Source organism: Scyliorhinus canicula, chromosome 23 (genome assembly GCF_902713615.1).
Source record: "Scyliorhinus canicula chromosome 23, sScyCan1.1, whole genome shotgun sequence".
Lineage (NCBI taxonomy): Eukaryota > Metazoa > Chordata > Chondrichthyes > Carcharhiniformes > Scyliorhinidae > Scyliorhinus > Scyliorhinus canicula.
This window is the reverse complement of record NC_052168.1, coordinates 23,202,895-23,221,258: the sequence shown is the minus strand read 5'-3', so window position 1 is coordinate 23,221,258 and position 18,364 is coordinate 23,202,895. Positions and strand designations below refer to the sequence as shown.

At 51.8% G+C, this 18,364-nt stretch overlaps 1 protein-coding gene across 1 annotated transcript in view; it reads right to left on the bottom strand.

Annotated features, from left to right (window-relative positions):
• Positions 1 to 374: 374 nt before the first annotated feature.
• LOC119956556 (chondroadherin-like protein) overlaps positions 375 to 18,364 on the bottom strand; it is a 38,493-nt gene continuing 20,503 nt past the window's right edge. Inside the window, exons 4-5 of the mRNA XM_038783855.1 lie at positions 16,104 to 16,270; positions 375 to 846 (exon numbers count right to left, since the gene is read on the bottom strand). Of these exons, the coding sequence (XP_038639783.1) occupies positions 621 to 846; positions 16,104 to 16,270 (393 nt within the window). The 3' untranslated portion in view covers positions 375 to 620. The remainder of the gene's footprint in view (positions 847 to 16,103; positions 16,271 to 18,364) is intronic.

The window sequence follows — 18,364 nt, the reverse complement described above, 5'->3', positions numbered from 1 at the left end:
GAAAGTGGAGCGTGGAGTCCGAGCGGGTCGTTGAATATATTCGAGGTCGAAGTAGGCAGAATTTTCACCTATCAGGGACGAGTAAAGGATTATGGAGGCAGGCAGGAAAATGGAGGAAAGGATCGACTTTGATCTCATTGAATGGTGGAACAGGTTTTTAAACAAATTGATAGTATTGCCCGGTTAAAGGGCAACCCGACTTACATTGTTGGAAGAAATCGGTGGGGGGCACTGGTTGTCTTTGAGCGCACATAAATAGGGGACGGCCAGGATTGAGTCGGAGGAGAGCTGGGAGACTGGAAACGTCAACAAACTGTCTGAACAAAGTAGGTCTCGGCCTGCTGATTTCAGCTTCACCAATCTGCTTGGTCCTATTAATATTCGAGGAATGTTTATTCATTGCATGGTAATGACATATCCCACGTTGATTAACAGCCATTAAATATTAGTTTCTATTTATTACATAGCCGCCGCAGTTTCTAAACTCTAAAGGGGGTGAACACAGCCAATAAAACATCTTTGAAAGCCCAACTAGCTCCTCCCCCCCAACCTTCTACACCTCCCACCGCTCTGTGCAGCGCAGCCTGCCGCTCCGAACATTGTCAGCTCCGCCAGATCGTCTACTGCACTTTATTCCTTGTCTTCTTCCTCCCTTGTTTCTTCTTCTTTTTGGGTCTCCGTTGGCTCCGATCGCTTTCCGGGCCCGCTTTAGCCACCGCACGTCCTGCCTCCTCGGGAAGGCTACCTTTGCAGTTCTTGAAGGGGGCATCTTCCACGCTCAGCCCCGTGACGTTTCCCGGGAGGTCGCACACAGCCGTGACCTTTAGATTGGTGTTTTCAATCCACCTTTCAAAGATAAAGCTTGTCAATGAAAGAAAATCACCACTTCACGTAACGGTACACCCCTCCCGCACGCAACGGGGGGACTAGAAAATAATGACTTTTGTCACGTGAGAGTACCTTTAAGAAATGGGTCTTTTTCAGTGATGTCAGAGAGTGGGTGGAGCTGGGCTGTCAGCCAGCTTTTTACTTTCGTTTTAGGCTGTTTGCTGCAGGGGTGGGTTTTAGTTTCGTTTTCAGTGTTGGAGCTGAAGCCAGACCGAGCGGGTGTACTGCTGATCTCTCTGCCATGAAAAGACTATCTCTTGATCATTTGGTGAATTCAGAATTATAAATGTTTTCAGTAAGTGACTCTAACCTGATGTGCTTCTGATAAAGGTTTTGTTTTTAAATCGGATGGATGTTAAAAAGGAAAGCTTAAAGGTTTACTTAGTGTTGTATTCTTTGGGGGGTGCATTTGAATTGATGGTTGCTAAGATGTTCATTGTATGTTTTAAAAAGGTTAACTTGAGTTCATATAGATATCATAGAATGTACAGTGCAGAAGGAGGCCATTCGGCCCATCGAGTCTGCACCGGCTCTTGGAAAGAGCACCCTACCCAAGGTCAACACCTCCACCCTATCCCCATAACCCAGTAACCCCACCCAACACTAAGGGCAATTTTGGACACTAAGGGCAATTTATCACGGCCAATCCACCTAACCTGCACATCTTTGGACTGTGGGAGGAAACCGGAGCACCTGGAGGAAACCCACGCAGACACGGGGAGGACGTGCAGACTCCGCACAGACAGCGACCCAGCCGGGAATCGAACCTGGGACCCTGGAGCTGTGAAGCAATTGTGCTGTCCACAAAGCTACCATGCTGCCCTTAGAATAGAATATTCATAGAATAAACATTGTTTTGCTTTAAAAAGTACTTTTAGATTTCTGCTGTACCACACCTGTAGAGTGGGCCGTGTGCTCCCCATCCCACAATCTAGTAAAAGTTATGGGTCAGGTGAACTCCATGATACACTTTGGGATTCTCTAAACCCTGGCCCATAACACTTTAAAAAACAAATCACGGGCGGCATGGTGGTACAGTGGTCAGCATTGCTGCCTACGGCGCTGAGGACCCGGGTTTGAATCCCGGCCCTGGGTCACTGTCCGTGTGGAGTTTGCACATTCTCCCTGTGTCTGTGTGGGTTTCACCCCCACAACCCAAAGATGTGCAGGATAGGTGGATTGGCTACGCTAAATTGCCCCTTAATTGGAAAAAATAATTGGGTATTCTAAATTTATAAAAAACAAAAAAAACAAATCACTGATGGGGTGTGAGCATTGCTGGTAAGGCCAGTATTTTTTGTCCATCCCTAATTATCTTTGTACTGAGTGGCTTGCATGCCCTTGTCAGAGGACCATAAAGAGTCAGTCACAAGGGCAGCATGGTGGCATAGTGGTTAGCCCTGCTGCCTCACGGCGCTGAGGTCCCAGGTTCAATCCCGGCTCTGGGTCACTGTCCGTGTGGAGTTTGCACATTCACCCCGTGTCTGCGTGGGTTTCGCCCCCACAACCCAAAGATGTGCAGAGTAGGTGGATTGGTCACGCTAAACTGCCCCTTTTTAAAAAAAATTTAGAGCAGCCAATTCTTTTTCACGATTTCTTTTTTTTAAAATTTAGAGTACCCAATTATTTTTTCCAATTAAGGGGCAATTTAGCATGGCCAATCCACCTAGCCTGCACATCTTTGGGTTGTGGGGGTGAAACCCACGCAGACACGGGGAGAATGTGCAAACTCCACACGGACAGTGACCCAGAGCCGGGATCGAACCTGGGACCTCAGCGCCGTGAGGCGGTTGTGCTAACCACTAGGCCACCGTGCTGCCCTTCTTTTTCACAATTAAGGTGCAATTTAACGTGGCCAATTTACCTAACCTGCACAAATGTTTCTGCTGGGTGAGACCCACACAGACACGGGGAGAATGTGTCAACTCCACACGGACAGTGACCCAGAGCCAGGATCGAACCGGGTCGGTAAATTGGCCCCTTAAGTGGAAACAAATGAATTGGGTACTCTAAATTTAATTTTAAAAAGAAAGAGGTGCCTGTAAAGTGGTGACTCACTGGGAAAGAGAGTTTAGGGCCTGTAATGAGTTCTCACAATCAGTAATGTGACACTGCCTCAGTATCAGGGAGATCTTCTCCCTGCTGATCTGTGAATAATGCCAGGGAACGTTTATAACCCATGAAGAGGGCAAACCAGACCCTCTCCTCCAAAAAGACGGCACCTGGAACCATGCCATGGGGCTGGATCCAAACCCACAACCATCTGAGCCACAGGGAGTGCGGTGAGTTACACCACTCACTCAGTGAGTTAGCTCACTCAGCTAAATCGCTGGCTTTTAAAGCAGACCAAGCAGGCCAGCAGCACGGTTCGATTCCCGTACCAGCCTCCCCGGACAGGGGAATGTGGCGACTAGGGGCTTTTCACAGTAACTTCATTGAAGCCTACTCGTGACAATAAGCGATTTTCATTTTTTTTCTTTTTTTCATTCATGTTTGATATAACAAACTACCCAAAATACTTCTCACGAAGAAAGGAATGAAGAACTCAAAAGAACAGTACAGCACAGGAACAGGCCCTTCGGCCCTCCAAGCCTGTGCCGACCATGCTGCCCGCCTAACTTAAAACCTTCTACACTTAAAACCTTCTATTCCCATCCTATTCATAGAATTTACAATACAGAAGGAAGCCACTCGGCCCATCGAGTCTGCACCTGCCCTTGGAAAAAGCACCCTACCTAAGCCCACACCTCCACCCTCTCCCCGTAACCCAAAAACCCCACCTAATTTTTTTGGACACTAAACGCAATTTATCATGGCTAATCCACCTAACCCGCACATCTTTGGACTGTGGGAGGAAACCGGAGCACCCGGAGGAAACCCACGCACACACGGGGAGGACGTGCAGACTCCGCACAAACAGTGACCCGAGCTAAGAATTAAACCTGGGACACTGGAGCTGTGAAGCAATAGTGCTAACCACTATGCTGCCGTGCCCCCCCCCCCCCAACTCATGTATGTGTCAAGATGCCCCTTAAATGTCACTATCGTCCCTGCTTCCACCACCTCCTCCGGCAGCGAGTTCCAGGCACCCACTACCCTCTGTGTAAAAAAACTTGCCTCGTACATCTCCTCTAAACGAGAACTGGGAGGAACTGGACGGTTAATCAGGGGCTGGGTTAAAGAAATGGGTTTTGAGGCTGTTGAGGGAGATGTTGGCAGGCAGCATCTATCCTGATTGTCAGAGGGGTGTTGGGAAATCTCCAAAAGGAATGGGTATTAACTAAACAGCAGACTAAGGAGAGGAGATTGGAATGCAAGAGTTACGGAGAAGTTCCAGGAACAGAACGGGAGCACAAAAGATCCCATAAAATAAATGAAATTGTACAAAGGCACGGAGACTACGTGAAACTTGTATAAAGTACTGATTCAGTCTCGACTGCAGTATTGTGTCCAGTTCTGGGCTCCACACTTTAGGAAAGATGTTGAGATGAATTTAAGAAATGCAATTTCATTGCAGTGTTAATGTAAGCCTACTTGTGACAATAAAGGTTAGTATTATTATATATATTGTTTTATATATCTGCTGCAGGGATACATTTTTAAACTCCTGGCTTAAAGAACAGACAAACTTGGCGGCAGCAAAAAGGTGCAATTAAGATGTTGTAAAAGGTGAGATCATCATTTGTTTGCCAAGCGATGTTTCTGTTTACAAGGAGAGGCCTAATAGGATTTTGTCATGATTTAGAACATAGAACAGTACAGCACAGAACAGGCCCTTCGGCCCTCGATGTTGTGCCGAGCCATGATCACCCTACTCAAACCCACGTATCCACCCTATACCCGTAACCCAACAACCCCCCCCCCCCCCAACCCCAACCTTACTTTTTAGGACACTACGGGCAATTTAACATGGCCAATCCACCTAACCCGCACATCTTTGGACTGTGGGAGGAAACCGGAGGAAACCCACGCACACACGGGGAGGACGTGCAGACTCCGCACAGACAGTGACCCAGCCGGGAATCGAACCTGGGACCCTGGAGCTGTGAAGCATTTGTGCTAACCACCATGCTACTGTGCTGGCTCTTCTGGGGATTCCCTGGGGAGTAGATAATTCAAGACATTGTGCTGAGGCTTAAGTAAGTAAGTAAGTCTTGGAATTTGAGTGGAATCAAGATGAAGTCATTAATGGGAGCAGCCAGGTTTGTAGCAAGCTATATTAGTTTAGTTTAGTTTTCTGGAACTTGTGAGCTGAACAACAGCTTTTGTGAAAGGCTGTTAGATTCAGCACAAATCTGACAGTCAGTGATCTGCAGACTTCCTTGTGTCTCATGAGTCTCACCACGACAATCCAAAAGGATCTGCCGGGTGGGTGAATTGGCCACACTAAATTGCCCCTTAATTGGAAAAAAATAGAATGGTTACTCTAAATTTTAAAAAAGGGATCTGCAGGTGATTACTGAAATGATCCCTCTCTCTCTTCAAGCAGCCTTTCAAAGATGGGGCTGGTTTAGCACACTGGGCTAAATCGCTGGCTTTTACAGCAGACTAAGGCAGGCCAGCAGCACGGTTCAATTCCCGTACCAGCCTCCCCGGACAGGCGCCGGAATGTGGCGACTAGGGGCTTTTCACAGTAACTTAATTGAAGCTATCCTGTGTTTGCTAACTTTATTTCAAAGTGGATTTTGACCTGTGCTGGGTTTTGCTTGATTGGAGATACAGAAGCAGTTAGGAGTTAAAGTGTTTCATTTTATTGTTAAGCATTGTTCAACTGGTAATTCTAAGCTTTGTTTTATGATGTTAAAGTTAGTTCAATACTGTGTTAATAACATTTATTTAATACACCTGGGGCGGGATTCTCTCATCCCGCGGCAGAACGTTGATGCCGTCATAAACGCCGTCGCGATTTCTGACGGCGTGAACGGGCCGCTCTGAGGAGCGATTCAGGCCCGCACATGGGGCCAGCACGGGCGAGGCGAGTAGCGCAGGGTGCATGGCGCCAGACCGTCGTCGGATACATGGGAGGCGTCAATGACGGGGCGCTACGGCGCCTAAAGGTGCGCGCACAGTCCCGGCACCCGCAAGATGGACACCGCCCACCGTACCACCCCGAGGTTCAGGGACCACGACCGCGACACGCTGCTGGACGAGGTCGAGGAGGGGAGGGCGCTCCTGTGCCCCAGACGGGGACACCGCCACCCGAGCAGCACTGGAGGGAGGTGGGCATCGCCGTCAGCGCAGTGGGGCACACCCCACGGACCGGCCAACAATGCCGCAAGAAGATGTACGGCCTAACCAGGGCAGCCAGGGTGATTACACTGAGACGTGCCCCTGGCACGACCCCCAACCCCTACCACCCACACATCTGAGAGTGGCTCCCATTCCCCCCATGCAGGCACCCAGGTGAGCTGCCTTAGCCGGGTGCCCCGTGTTCCCATGCCATCATCTAGCCAACAGCTGCCCAGCATGCGGCGGACCGTCTAACTCTGATGCATTCGCCCCCCCCCCCCCCCCCCCCAGGATAAGATCGCCCACAACCACAAGGAGCAGGAGAGAAGGGGAGGGAGTCCCTCCGTACTGCACCCCCTCACGGTCCACGAGCGGAGGGCACTGGACCGCATTGGCACAGCAAAGGGCCGGGAGGTTGCACCTGGCCAGATCAGAGGAGGACCAGCAAGTGAGACACCCCTGCCTGGCTCCACCCCCTCACCCCATCCCCCCCCACTCCACCCCCTCACCCCATCCCCCCCACTCCACCCCCTCACCCCATTCCCCCCACTCCACCCCTCACCCCATTCCCCCCTCCACCCCCTCACCCCACCCCCCCACTCCAACCCCCCACCCCATCCCCCCACTCCACCCCGTCACCCCATTCCCCCCACTCCACCCCCTCACCCCATCCCCCCATTCCTCCCCCTCACCCCATCCCCCCACTCCACCCCCTCACCCCATTCCCCCCCCACTCCACCCCCTCACCCCATCCCCCCACTCCACCCCATTCCCCCATCCCCCCCACTCCACCCCCTCACCCCATCCCCCCCCACTCCACCCCCTCACCCCATCCCCCCACTCCACCCCCTCACCACATTCCCCCCCACTCCACCCCCTCACCCCATCCCCCCACTCCACCCCGTCACCCCATTCCCCCCATCCCCCCCACTCCACCCCATTCCCCCCATCCCCCCCACTCCACCCCCTCACCCCATCCCCCCCACTCCACCCCCTCACCCCATCCCCCCACTCCACCCCGTCACCCCATTCCCCCCACTCCACCCCCTCACCCCATCCCCCCCATTCCTCCCCCTCACCCCATCCCCCCACTCCTCCCCATTCCCCCCATCCCCCCCACTCCACCCCCTCACCCCATCCCCCCACTCCACCCCCTCACCACATTCCCCCCACTCCACCCCCTCACCCCATCCCCCCACTCCACCCCCTCACCCCATTCCCCCCATCCCCCCACTCCACCTCCTCACCGCATCCCCCCACTCCACCCCCTCACCCCATTCCCCCCCACTCCTCCCCCTCACCCCATTCCCCCCCACTCCTCCCCCTCACCCCATTCCCCCCATCCCCCCCAATCCACCTCCTCACCCCATCCCCCCACTCCTCCCCCTCACCCAATTCCCCCCCACTCCACCCCCTCACCCCATTTCACACAATCCACCCCCTGGTGCAGCGCATCTTGTAGACGGTACACATGGCTGCCACTGTTCGTCAGTGGGGGGGGGGTTTGAATGTTTGTGGAAGGGGGAGCAATCAAGCGGGGCTGCTTTGTCCTGGATGGTGCTGAGCTTCTTGAGTGTTGTTGGAGCTGCGCTCATCCAGGCAAGTGGAGAGTATTCCATCACACTCCTGACCTGTGCCTTGTAGATGGTGGACAGGCTTTGGGGGGGTCAGGAGACGAGTTACTCAGCATGGGATTTGTAGCCTTTGAACTGCTCTGGTAGCCACAGTATTAATGTGGCTGGGTCCAGTTCAGTTTCTGATCAATGGTGAACCCCCAGGATGTTGATAGTGGGGGATTCAGAGATGGTAATGCCATTGAATGTCAAGGGGCGGTGGTTAGATCCTCTCTTGTGGGAGATGGTCATTGCCTCACACTCGTGTGGCGCGAATGTATGAAATCCATGCTTTCCTTCTGGAGAAATCGTCTGGCTGGTTTGATGATGATGAAACCTGGATGCTAACTATGGCTTACCTTGCAGACATGCGGAGCTAAGCCGCACGTTCGGCAGCTCCCGCCAGGAACGGACTTTTGGGCTCTTTTAAGGGCCCCCAGCGGTACTTGCTCGACGGTTCCCGACGTGGGAAGGTGTCTGCAGCGGATCCCCAGTGTTCTATGGTCTGGACCAGGAGTGGGGCCAGCAAAATAGCGGTGGAAGAGAATCAAGATGGCGGCTGGCGGAGGCCTCGAGGAATGGAGGCAGTGGGCGCAGGAGCAGCAGGAGACTCTCCAGCGATGTTTTCAGGAGCTAAAAGTGGAGCTGCTAGACTCGCTGAAGGCTAATACGGACAAGCTGCTGGCGACGCAGGCAGCCCAGGGGCTGGAGATCCGGGAGCTCCCACAACAAGCCTCCGAAAGAGAGGATGAGGCCGCGGCCCTCGCGGTAAAGGTGGAGATGCACGAGGCGCTCCATAAGAAGTGGCAGGAGCGGTTCGAGGAGATGGAGAACCGGTCGAGGTGGAAAGATTTGCGGATCCTGGGCCTCACGGAGGGGCTGGAGGGGTCAGACCCGGGGGCCTATGTGGTCGTTTTGCTGAACTCGCTGATGGGAGCTGGGTCCTTCCAGGGGCCCCTGGAGCTGGAGGGGGCCCACAGAATACTGGCCAGGAGGCCCAAGCCGAATGAGCCGCCACGGGCGGTGCTGGTGCAGTTCTACCAGTTCGCTGACCGAGAGTGTGTGCTTAGGTGGGCCAAGAAGGAGAACACGGTAGTGCGGATCTACCAGGACTGGAGTGCGGAGGTGGCTAAGCGGAGGGTTGGGTACAACCGGACGAAGGCGGTGCTCCACAGAAAGAGTGTGAAGTTTGGCATGTTACAGCCGGCGCGTCTGTGGGTCACCTACAAGGACCGGCACTTTTATTTTGAGTCCCCGGAGGAGGCGTGGGCCTTTGTGCAGGCCGAGAAATTGGACTCTGACTGAGGGTCGGGGGTTTGTAAATAACTATGTTAACTTTTGGTGGGAAGGGTCTCTGTTTTACGCTGTTTTATGCTGTTTTAAGCTGGTTGTGTGTTGTTTCTAGGGTGGGTGGGGTGCTGTCTTGTTTGCGTGGGCAGGGTCGGGCAGTGGGAAAGCGCGGGCTTTTCTTCTGTTTCCTGTGCTGAGGGTGGATGGGGTCGGAGCTGAGAAGCGCGGGCTTTTTTCCCCGCGCGGGAGGGGGAGGAGGAGGGTCTGCTGATGGGTCTGGGGAGGAGGAGTAGCCCCACGTTTGGGGGGGGGCGTCGGAGATGTGGCGGGAGTCGCCGGGGTCAGCAGAAGTTAGCTGGCTCACGGGAGTGCTACGGAGGGAGTAACGCGGCTGGGAGGGGTCCTAGCCTGGGGGGGATGGGGGGTACCAGGTTGCTGCTGAAATAGCCAGGAAGGAGCTGGAGTATGCAGGGGGGGCTGGGGTGGGGGTTTGCATGGGGGCCGAGCGGGGGGCGCTGGCCTGGGGCGGGCAGGGGACGGGTTATGGCTAGTCGGCAGGGGAGGGGGGCCAGGGAGCCCTCTGATCCGGCTGATAACTTGGAATGTGAGGGGGCTGAATGTGCCGGTCAAACGGGCCCGGGTGTTTACGCACCTGAAGGGGCTGAAGACGGATGTGGCCATGCTCCAGGAGACGCACCTGAAGGTGGCGGACCAGGTTAGACTGAGGAAGGGATGGGTGGGCCAGGTGTTTCATTCGGGGCTGAATGCAAAGAAAATTACAGCACAGGAACAGGCCCTTCGGCCCTCCCAGCCTGCGCCGATCCAGATCCTTTATCTAAACCTGTCCCCTATTTTCCAAGGTCTACTTCCCTCTGTTCCCCACCCGTTCATATATCTGTCCAGATGCTTCTTAAATGATGCTATCGTGCCCGCCTCTACCACCTCCGCTGGCAAAGCGTTCCAGGCACCCACCACCCTCTGCGTAAAAAACTTTCCACGCATATCTCCCTTAAACTTTCCCCCTCTCACCTTGAAATCGTGACCCCTTGTAACTGACACCCCCACTCTTGGGAAAGGGAGAGGTTGGTGGGGGAGATGGTGAGGGTGGACAGGAGATACGCGGAGGCTCTGGAGGAGGGACTGTTGGGGGAGCGACGTAACCTTCAGGCCAAGTTCGACTTGCTGACCACCAGAAAGGTGGAAGCTCAGTGGAGGAAGGCACAGGGAGCGGTGTACGAATATGGGGAGAAGGCGAGTAGGATGCTGGCACATCAGCTCCGTAAGCGAGACGCGGCCAGGGAGATTGGTGGAGTGTCGGATAGGGGAGGCAATGTGGTGCAAAGGGGGGTGGAAATCAGCGCCCGTGACATAGTCGGGGGCAAAGCCCCCCCTCCCTTGCCTCGTTAAAGGTCTTAACCAACAGGGGGCCCAGCAGGTCCGCATACATTTTGTAAAATTCCACCGGGAACCCATCCGGCCCTGGCGCCTTCCCCGACTGCATGCTGCCTATCCCTTTGACCAGCTCCTCCAGCTCAATCGGCACCCCCACCTGCCCCTCCTCCACCTTCGGAAATCTCAGCCTGTCCAAAAAGCGCCCCATTCCCCCCCTCCACTGGGGGCTCCAACCGGTACAATTCTGCATAAAAGTCCCTGAAGACCCCATTAATGTCCACATGACTGGGACGAGGATGAGTAGGTTTTTCGGGGGCGAAGACAGGTGTGCTAGGTGCTCGGGGAGCCCAGCGAACCACGCCCATATGTTCTGGGCATGCCCAGCGTTGGGGGAGTTTTGGAAGGGGGTAGCAAGGACGGTGTCGAGGGTGGTGGGATCCAGGGTCAAGCCAGGCTGGGGACTCGCAATTTTTGGGGTTGCAGTGGAGCCGGGAGTGCAGGAGGCGAAAGAGGCCGGTGTTCTGGCCTTTGCGTCCCTAGTAGCCCACCGGAGGATCTTGCTTCAATGGAAGGATGCGAGGCCCCCAAGCGTGGAGGCCTGGGTCAATGATATGGCGGGGTTCATAAAATTGGAGAGGGTGAAATTTGCCCTGAGGGGATCAGTACAGGGGTTCTTTAGGCGGTGGCAGCCTTTCCTGGACTTCCTGGCGGAACGGTAGGGAAACAGGCCGGCAGCAGCAGCAACAACCTGGGGGGGGGGGGGTTTGTTCCGGGGGAAGGGAGAAATGTGTATATGTGTTTATTGAATATGCCGGGTGTTTATCTATTTCTTTTTGTAGTTACTGGGGGGGTGGGGGGGGGGAGGTTTGGTTTTGGGGGTTATTGTGTTTTTCTTTTTGTTGTTGTTAATAGTGTTTTCTTGTTGTTATTTTCTGTTTTTGATATTTTTTGAAAATCTCAATAAAAATTATTTTTTAAAAAAATCTTTTCAATTCTAAAGGAACTGAAGCTGAAATTACAAGAGAAGGAGGAGGGTGATTGCTTTCGGCACGGTGAAGAAATAGATGCTTTCCAAAAGTCATTGAAAGTTTGGCAAGTGCGACTACAAAGCCAAAACTACTACATGTTCCCCACACTGCTGCAACACATTAAAGAAAACAGCCGGGGCAGCACAGTGACGCAGTGGGTTAGCCCTGCTGCCTCTGATCGCCGAGGTCCCAGGTTCGTTCCCAGCCCTGGGTCACTGTCCGTGAGGAGTTTGCACATTCTCCCCGTGTCTGCGTGTCAACCCAAAGATGTGCCGTGTGGGTGGATTGGCTACGCTAAATTGCCCCTTGATTGGAAAAATTAATTGGGTACTCTAAATTTATTTTTTAAAAACTTACAGCTGACTCCAAATGAAGAGGTTGAACTTCTGCGCCTCAGCTGTGACAGCATATTAAAAACACGGCACAAGTCCATGAGGTGGTCCGCATTCTGGAGTAGAGGCTCCAAGGAGTATCCAGTGCTGAGTAAAACAAGCATTTTGTTGCGCTTGCCCTTCACAACGACCCGCATGGGCGAGGTTGGAATTTCACAAAGGTGAAGACCGCACAAAGGGGCCTCACGGTAGCATGGTGGTTAGCATCAATGCTTCACAGCTCCAGGGTCCCAGGTTCGATTCCCGGCTGGGTCACTGTCTGTGTGGAGTCTGCACGTCCTCCCTGTGTGTGCGTGGGTTTCCTCCGGGTGCTCCGGTTTCCTCCCACAGTCCAAAGATGTGCGGGTTAGGTGGATTGGCCATGCTAAATTGCCCGTAGTGTAAGGTTAATGGGGGGATCGTTGGATTACGGGTATACGGGTTACGTGGGTTTAAGTAGGGTGATCATTGCTCGGCACAACATCGAGGGCCGAAGGGCCTGTTCTGTGCTGTACTGTTCTATGTTCTATGTTCTAAAGGAACCGGCTGAACTCTGCACCTGACATGCACATAGCCCTCTCCTCCAGCGAACCTGATTGGAGTGAGATCGTGAGGACTAAGCAGGTTCACCCTCACATTAAAGGTAAGAGAAAATGGTGAATTGTGGAGGTCGGCCGGCAAGGGCCCCAATAGTCGGCCGGTTGGTAAAAGTCAGCCGGGAAAATAAGTTTGAAAAACACTGGTTTAGTGAGATGGAGGAACTGAAAGAAATCAGTATTAATAGGGAAATGGTTCTTTTTTTCTTTATTCATTCATGTGGTGTGGGGGTCACTGGCTGCACCCAGCATTTATTGCATTTAAGAATAAACCACATCGCTGTGGGGTCTGGAGACACATGTCGGTCAGACCGGGTACATAGAACACAGAACAGGCCCTTCGGCCCTCAATGTTGTGCCGAGCAATGATGACCCTACTCAAACCCACGTATCCACCCTATACCCGTAACCCAACAACCCCCCCCCCCCTTAACCTTACTTTTATTAGGACACTACGGGCAATTTAGCATGGCCAATCCACCTAACCCGCACATCTTTGGGCTGTGGGAGGAAACCGGAGCACCCGGAGGAAACCCACGCACACACGGGGAGAACGTGCAGATTCCGCACACATTCTAGAATCCACTATCAAGGATTTTGTAAGAAGTCTTACAACACCAGGTTAATGTCCAACAGGTGTGTTTCAAACACGAGCTTTCGGAGCGCAGCTCCTTCCTCAGGTGAATGGCCTCGCCATTCACCTGAGGAAGGAGCAGCGCTCCGAAAGCTCGTGTTTGAATCAAACCTGTTGGACTTTAACCTGGTGTTGTCAGACTTCTTACTGTGCTCACCCCAGTCCAACGCCGGCATCTCCACATCAAGGATTTTGTAGCATCCCACTTGGAAAAAGGTGACAGGACCAGACAGAGTCGGCACGGATTTATAAAGGGGAAAGCAGACTTGACAAATCCACTGGAATTCTTTGAGGATGTAACTCGTGGAGTTTTTTTTTTTAGATTAGCCAATTATTTTTTCCAATTAAGGGGCAATTTAGCGTGGCCAATCCACCTACTCTGCACATTTTTGGGTTGTGGGGGTGAAACCCACGCAGACACGGGGAGAATGTGCAAACTCCACACGGACAGTGACCCAGAGCCGGGGATCGAACCTGGGACCTCAGCGCCGTGAGGCGGTTGTGCTAACCACTAGGCCACCGTGCTGCCCTCCTCATGGAGTTGAGGAGGGGGAGACAGTGGATGTGATTCATTTGGCTTTTGACAAGGTGCGCATAAGAAATTATCGTGTAAAATGGGATTGAGGGTAATGTATTGTAGGTGGATAGAAAACTGGTTGGCAGAGAGGAAACAAAGAGTAATAATTAATGGGTTGTTTTCCAAGGGACAGACGGTGACTGGTGGGGTATCACAGGGATTAATGCTGGGACCCCAGCTATCCACAATGTATATTAATAATTTAGACGACGGAACTTAATATAATATATGGGGAGGATGCAGAGATGCTTCAGTGTGAATTGGACAAGTTGAGAGAAATGTATGACAGATGCAGTACAATTTGAATGAGTGCGAGGTTATCCACTTTGGTAGCAAACACATGAAGGCAGATTGTTATCTGAATGGCTATAAATTGAGAGAGAGAAATGTGCAGCGAGACTTGGGTGTCCTCCTAAACCAGTCACTGAAGGTAAACATGCAGGTGCAGCAGGCGGTAAAGAAGGCAAATAGTATGTTGGCCTTCACAGCGAGTGGTCTCAAGTAGAGGAGCAGGGATGTGTTGCTGCAATTATACGGGGCCTTGGTGAGGCCACACCTGGAATGTTGTACGCAGTTTTAGTCTCCTTCTCTGAGGAAGGATGTTGTTGCTATGTGATGGAACCATCAATTCACCAGACACGTGTTTCCGATATGAATCTAGGCTTTAATCGACTTACTTCAGAGCCAGCCTGTTACCCGTTGATGAACTCTTAGTGAACTCAAGGCTGACTCTGGACAAGGGTATTTAATTTATACAGCTGCACTAGGGGGAGGCGTCGTGGGCAGAGCCAAGGGTGGAGCCCAGTACACGTTCCTGCGTACTCCCAGCGTTACTCCCCCTAGTGGTAGGATAGCGCTACTGCGCTTCCAAAGATAGTGAGAATTATCATATATGCATCTATATATTACATTCACCACACTATGGAGCCATTCAGCCCCTCTAGCCTGCTCCGCCATTCAATCAGGTCATGGCAGATCTGGTTGTGGCCTTAACTCCACTTTCCTGTAACCCTTGACAATCAAAAATCTGTTTAACTCGGCCTTGAATAAATTCAGTGACCCACATCCCCACTGCTCTCTGGGAATGAGAATTCCACAGACTTAACAACAATCTGAGAGAAAATAATTCTCCTCATCCTCACCTTAAACAATAGAGTGGGCTTTTTATTCTTAAACTGTGTCTCCTAGTCAGGCTCCTTCCCACTGGGGGAAACATCCCCCCTGGTATTTGGTTTGTCAAAATCCCTCAGGATCCTATATCTCAATTTAGAATCTCTTCAGTGGAGAAGGAGGCCATTCGGCCCATCGAGTCTGCACTGGCTCTTTGAAAGAGCAGCCTACCTAGGCCCAAACCCCACACTATCCCCATGACCACACCTAGGGGCAATTTATCACGGCCAATGCACCCAACCTTCCCATCTTTGGACTGTGGGAGGAAACCGGAGCACCCGGAGGAAACCCACGCACACACGGGGAGAACGTGCAGGCTCCACACAGACATTCACCCGAGGTCAGAATTGAACCGGGGATCCCTGACGCTGTGAGGCAGCAGTGCTAACCACCGTGCCACCCCGCTGCTCACGGTTGCTTCTAAACTCCAAAGGGTACTGGCCCAAACCTTCTTCTTCAGATAAGCCCCCACCTCCCAGGAGTGAGTCGAGTGAAGCATCTCTGGACAAATGCAAGAACACCAAATTTCAAAATATCACAACAATTTACACTGCAGGAGAGAAGGACAGGTGTGCAAGTCAGCTCTGATTGGCCGAGGTGTTGCCATGGAGAAAGCAACATGGAACTTTCGGCTCGACTAGCTCAGGATTTATCTCAGAACGCACCTGAGAAGAGGGCCTAATTGCGCAGTCCGTTAAACCTTAGTTCGTAATTGAGTGTGGGGTTTGGTAACTTTCTAAGATGCAAACCACAATCATAGAACATAGAACATATAACAGTACAGCACAGAACAGGCCCTTCGGCCCTCGATGTTGTGCCGAGCCATGATCACCCTACTCAAACCCACGTATCCACCCTATACCCGTAACCCAACAACACCCCCCTTAACCTTACTTTTTAGTACACTACGGGCAATTTAGCATGGCCAATTCACCTAACCCGCGCATCTTTGGACTGTGGGAGGAAACCGGAGCACCCGGAGGAAACCCACGCAGACACGGGGAGGACGTGCAGACTCCACACAGACAGTGACCCAGCCGGGAATCGAACCTGGGACCCTGGAGCTGTGAAGCATTTATGCTAACCACCATGCTACCGTGCTGTTCCTTATTACTAGTAATAAGGTTAACAAGATCTAACTACAGTGACTAAACATAACTCCACTAACCATTTGAACTAATCTGATGCTCCTGATCTGATCACAGTACACCCAAAAGAGAGAGAGAGACCCAATGTGGTTGCCTTTATACCCCTGTTGGTCTGGCCCAATCAGTAATCACAAAGCAGTTCCGGACACTGGTTAAGAGGTACCTACCTGCGGAGGTGAAGGAGTGGGCAGTCACAGTTCCAGGGATTGTTGGATAGATCGATGATGTGAAGGTTTGTGAACTTTTTCAGTTTGGGAACGTAGCTCAACTTGTTATTCTCCAAGTAGAGGCTCTCTAACCTTGCACCCAGTCCATCAAAGGCCCCTTCAAAGATCTGCAGTGAGAAATCGCAACCCAATATTACAACAGCAGGCAACTTTTGTTCTTTCTTGGGATTGGGAGGGGGGGGGGGGGGGGGGGGTTTACCATTGACCAGAAGCTGAACTGGTCAAATAAACATTGTGGCTACCAGGCCAGAGAGATGATAATGGCAAATGGAATGGGAAAATGGAAAGACTTTCTGTGAATGTGCAAGTGAGACAGTTCACATCATCTTAGGGAAGTGTATAAGACTATCATGATTCTAAAACTTGGGGGAGGAGGGGTGAGGGGGGGGGGGGGGGGGGGGGGGGAGCATAGTCTGAAAATTAAGGCCAGACCTTTCAGGAGAGATGTCAGGAAGAATTCCTGGACTCAAAGGGCGGGAGCGGTTTAGAACTCTCTCCCACACATAGCAGTCGGAGCTGGAACAGTTGTTAATTATAAATCTGAGATCGATATAAGAACTAGGAGCAGGAGTAGGCCATCTGGCCCCTCGAGCCTGCTCCGCCATTCAATTAGATCATGGCTGATCTTTTGTGGACTCAGCTCCACTTTCCGGCCCGAACACCATAACTCTTAATCCCTTTATTCTTCAAAAAACTATCTATCTCTACCTTAAAAACATGTAATGAAGGAGCCTCAACTGCTTCACTGGGCAAGGAATTCCATAGATTCACAACCCTTTGGGTGAAGAAGTTCCTCCTAAACTCAGTCCTAAATCTACTTCCCCTTATTTTGAGGCCATGCCCCCTAGTTCTGCTGTCACCTGCCAGTGGAAACAACCTGCCCGCATCTATCCTATCTATTCCCTTCATAATTTTATATGTTTCTGTAAGATCCCCCCTCATCCTTCTAAATTCCAACGAGTACAGTCCCAGTCTACTCAACCTCTCCTCGTAATCCAACCCCTTCAGCTCTGGGATTAACCTAGTGAATCTCCTCTGCACACCCTCCAGCGCCAGTACGTCCTTTCTCAAGTAAGGAGACCAAAACTGAACACAATACTCCAGGTGTGGCCTCACTAACACCGTATACAATTGCAGCATAACCTCCCTAGTCTTAAACTCCATCCCTCTAGCAATGAAGGACAAAATTCCATTTGCCTTCTTAATCACCTGTTGCACCTGTAAACCAACTTTTTGCGACTCATGCACTAGCACACCCAGGTCTCTCTGCACAGCAGCAGGTTTTACAGATTATTGTTGAGCAAAGATATTAAGGGATATGGGCCAAAAGGAGGGAGATGTAGTTCGTCAACGATCGGCCATGATCTCACTAAATGGCGGGACAGGCTCAAGGAGCTTACTGGCCTACTCCTGTTCCTATGATGGAGCTCTCTCTTGCGGCCTAGTTGAAAGGATGAAGGCTTGCTCTCGGTGTAATTATTTGTTATCTTTTGAATAAAGTTGATGTTATGCCATACCTCGGAACACCAAAAACCGTCATTAACAACACGTTAAGGGCAGCACGGTGGCCTAGTGGTTAGCACAGCTGCCTCACGGCGCCGAGGTCCCAGGTTCGAATCCCGGCTCTGGGTCACTGTCCGTGTGGAGTTTGCACATTCTCCCCGTGTCTGCGTGGGTTTCACCCCCACAACCCAAAAAAATGTGCAGGGTAGGTGGATTGGCCATGCTAAATTGCCCCTTAATTGGAAAAATTATTGGGTACTCTAAATTTAAAAAAAATAAATAAACAAATAAAAATTAACAACACGTTGGACACAAGAATGTTACAGGAAAAGGGCAGCACGTTGGCGCAGTGGTTAGCACTGCAGCCTCACGGCGCTGAGGTCCCAGGTTCGATCCCGGCTCTGGGTCACTGTCCGTGTGGAGTTTGCACGTTCTCCCCGTGTCTGTGTGGGTTTCGCCCCCACAACCCAAAGATGTGCAGGCTGGGTGGATTGGCCATGCTAAATTGCCCCTTAATTGGAAAAATGAATTGGGTACTCTAAATTTATAAAAAGAAAAAAAAAGAATATTACAGGAAATAACAACGATATTGAATATTTGCTGCAGGATTCTCTGTTGGGATCCTCGGATATCCCATTGGTTAGCTGCCAGAATGGAGGATCTCGCTGCCGACCAGGGTGCTCCGTGCAGGAAATCCC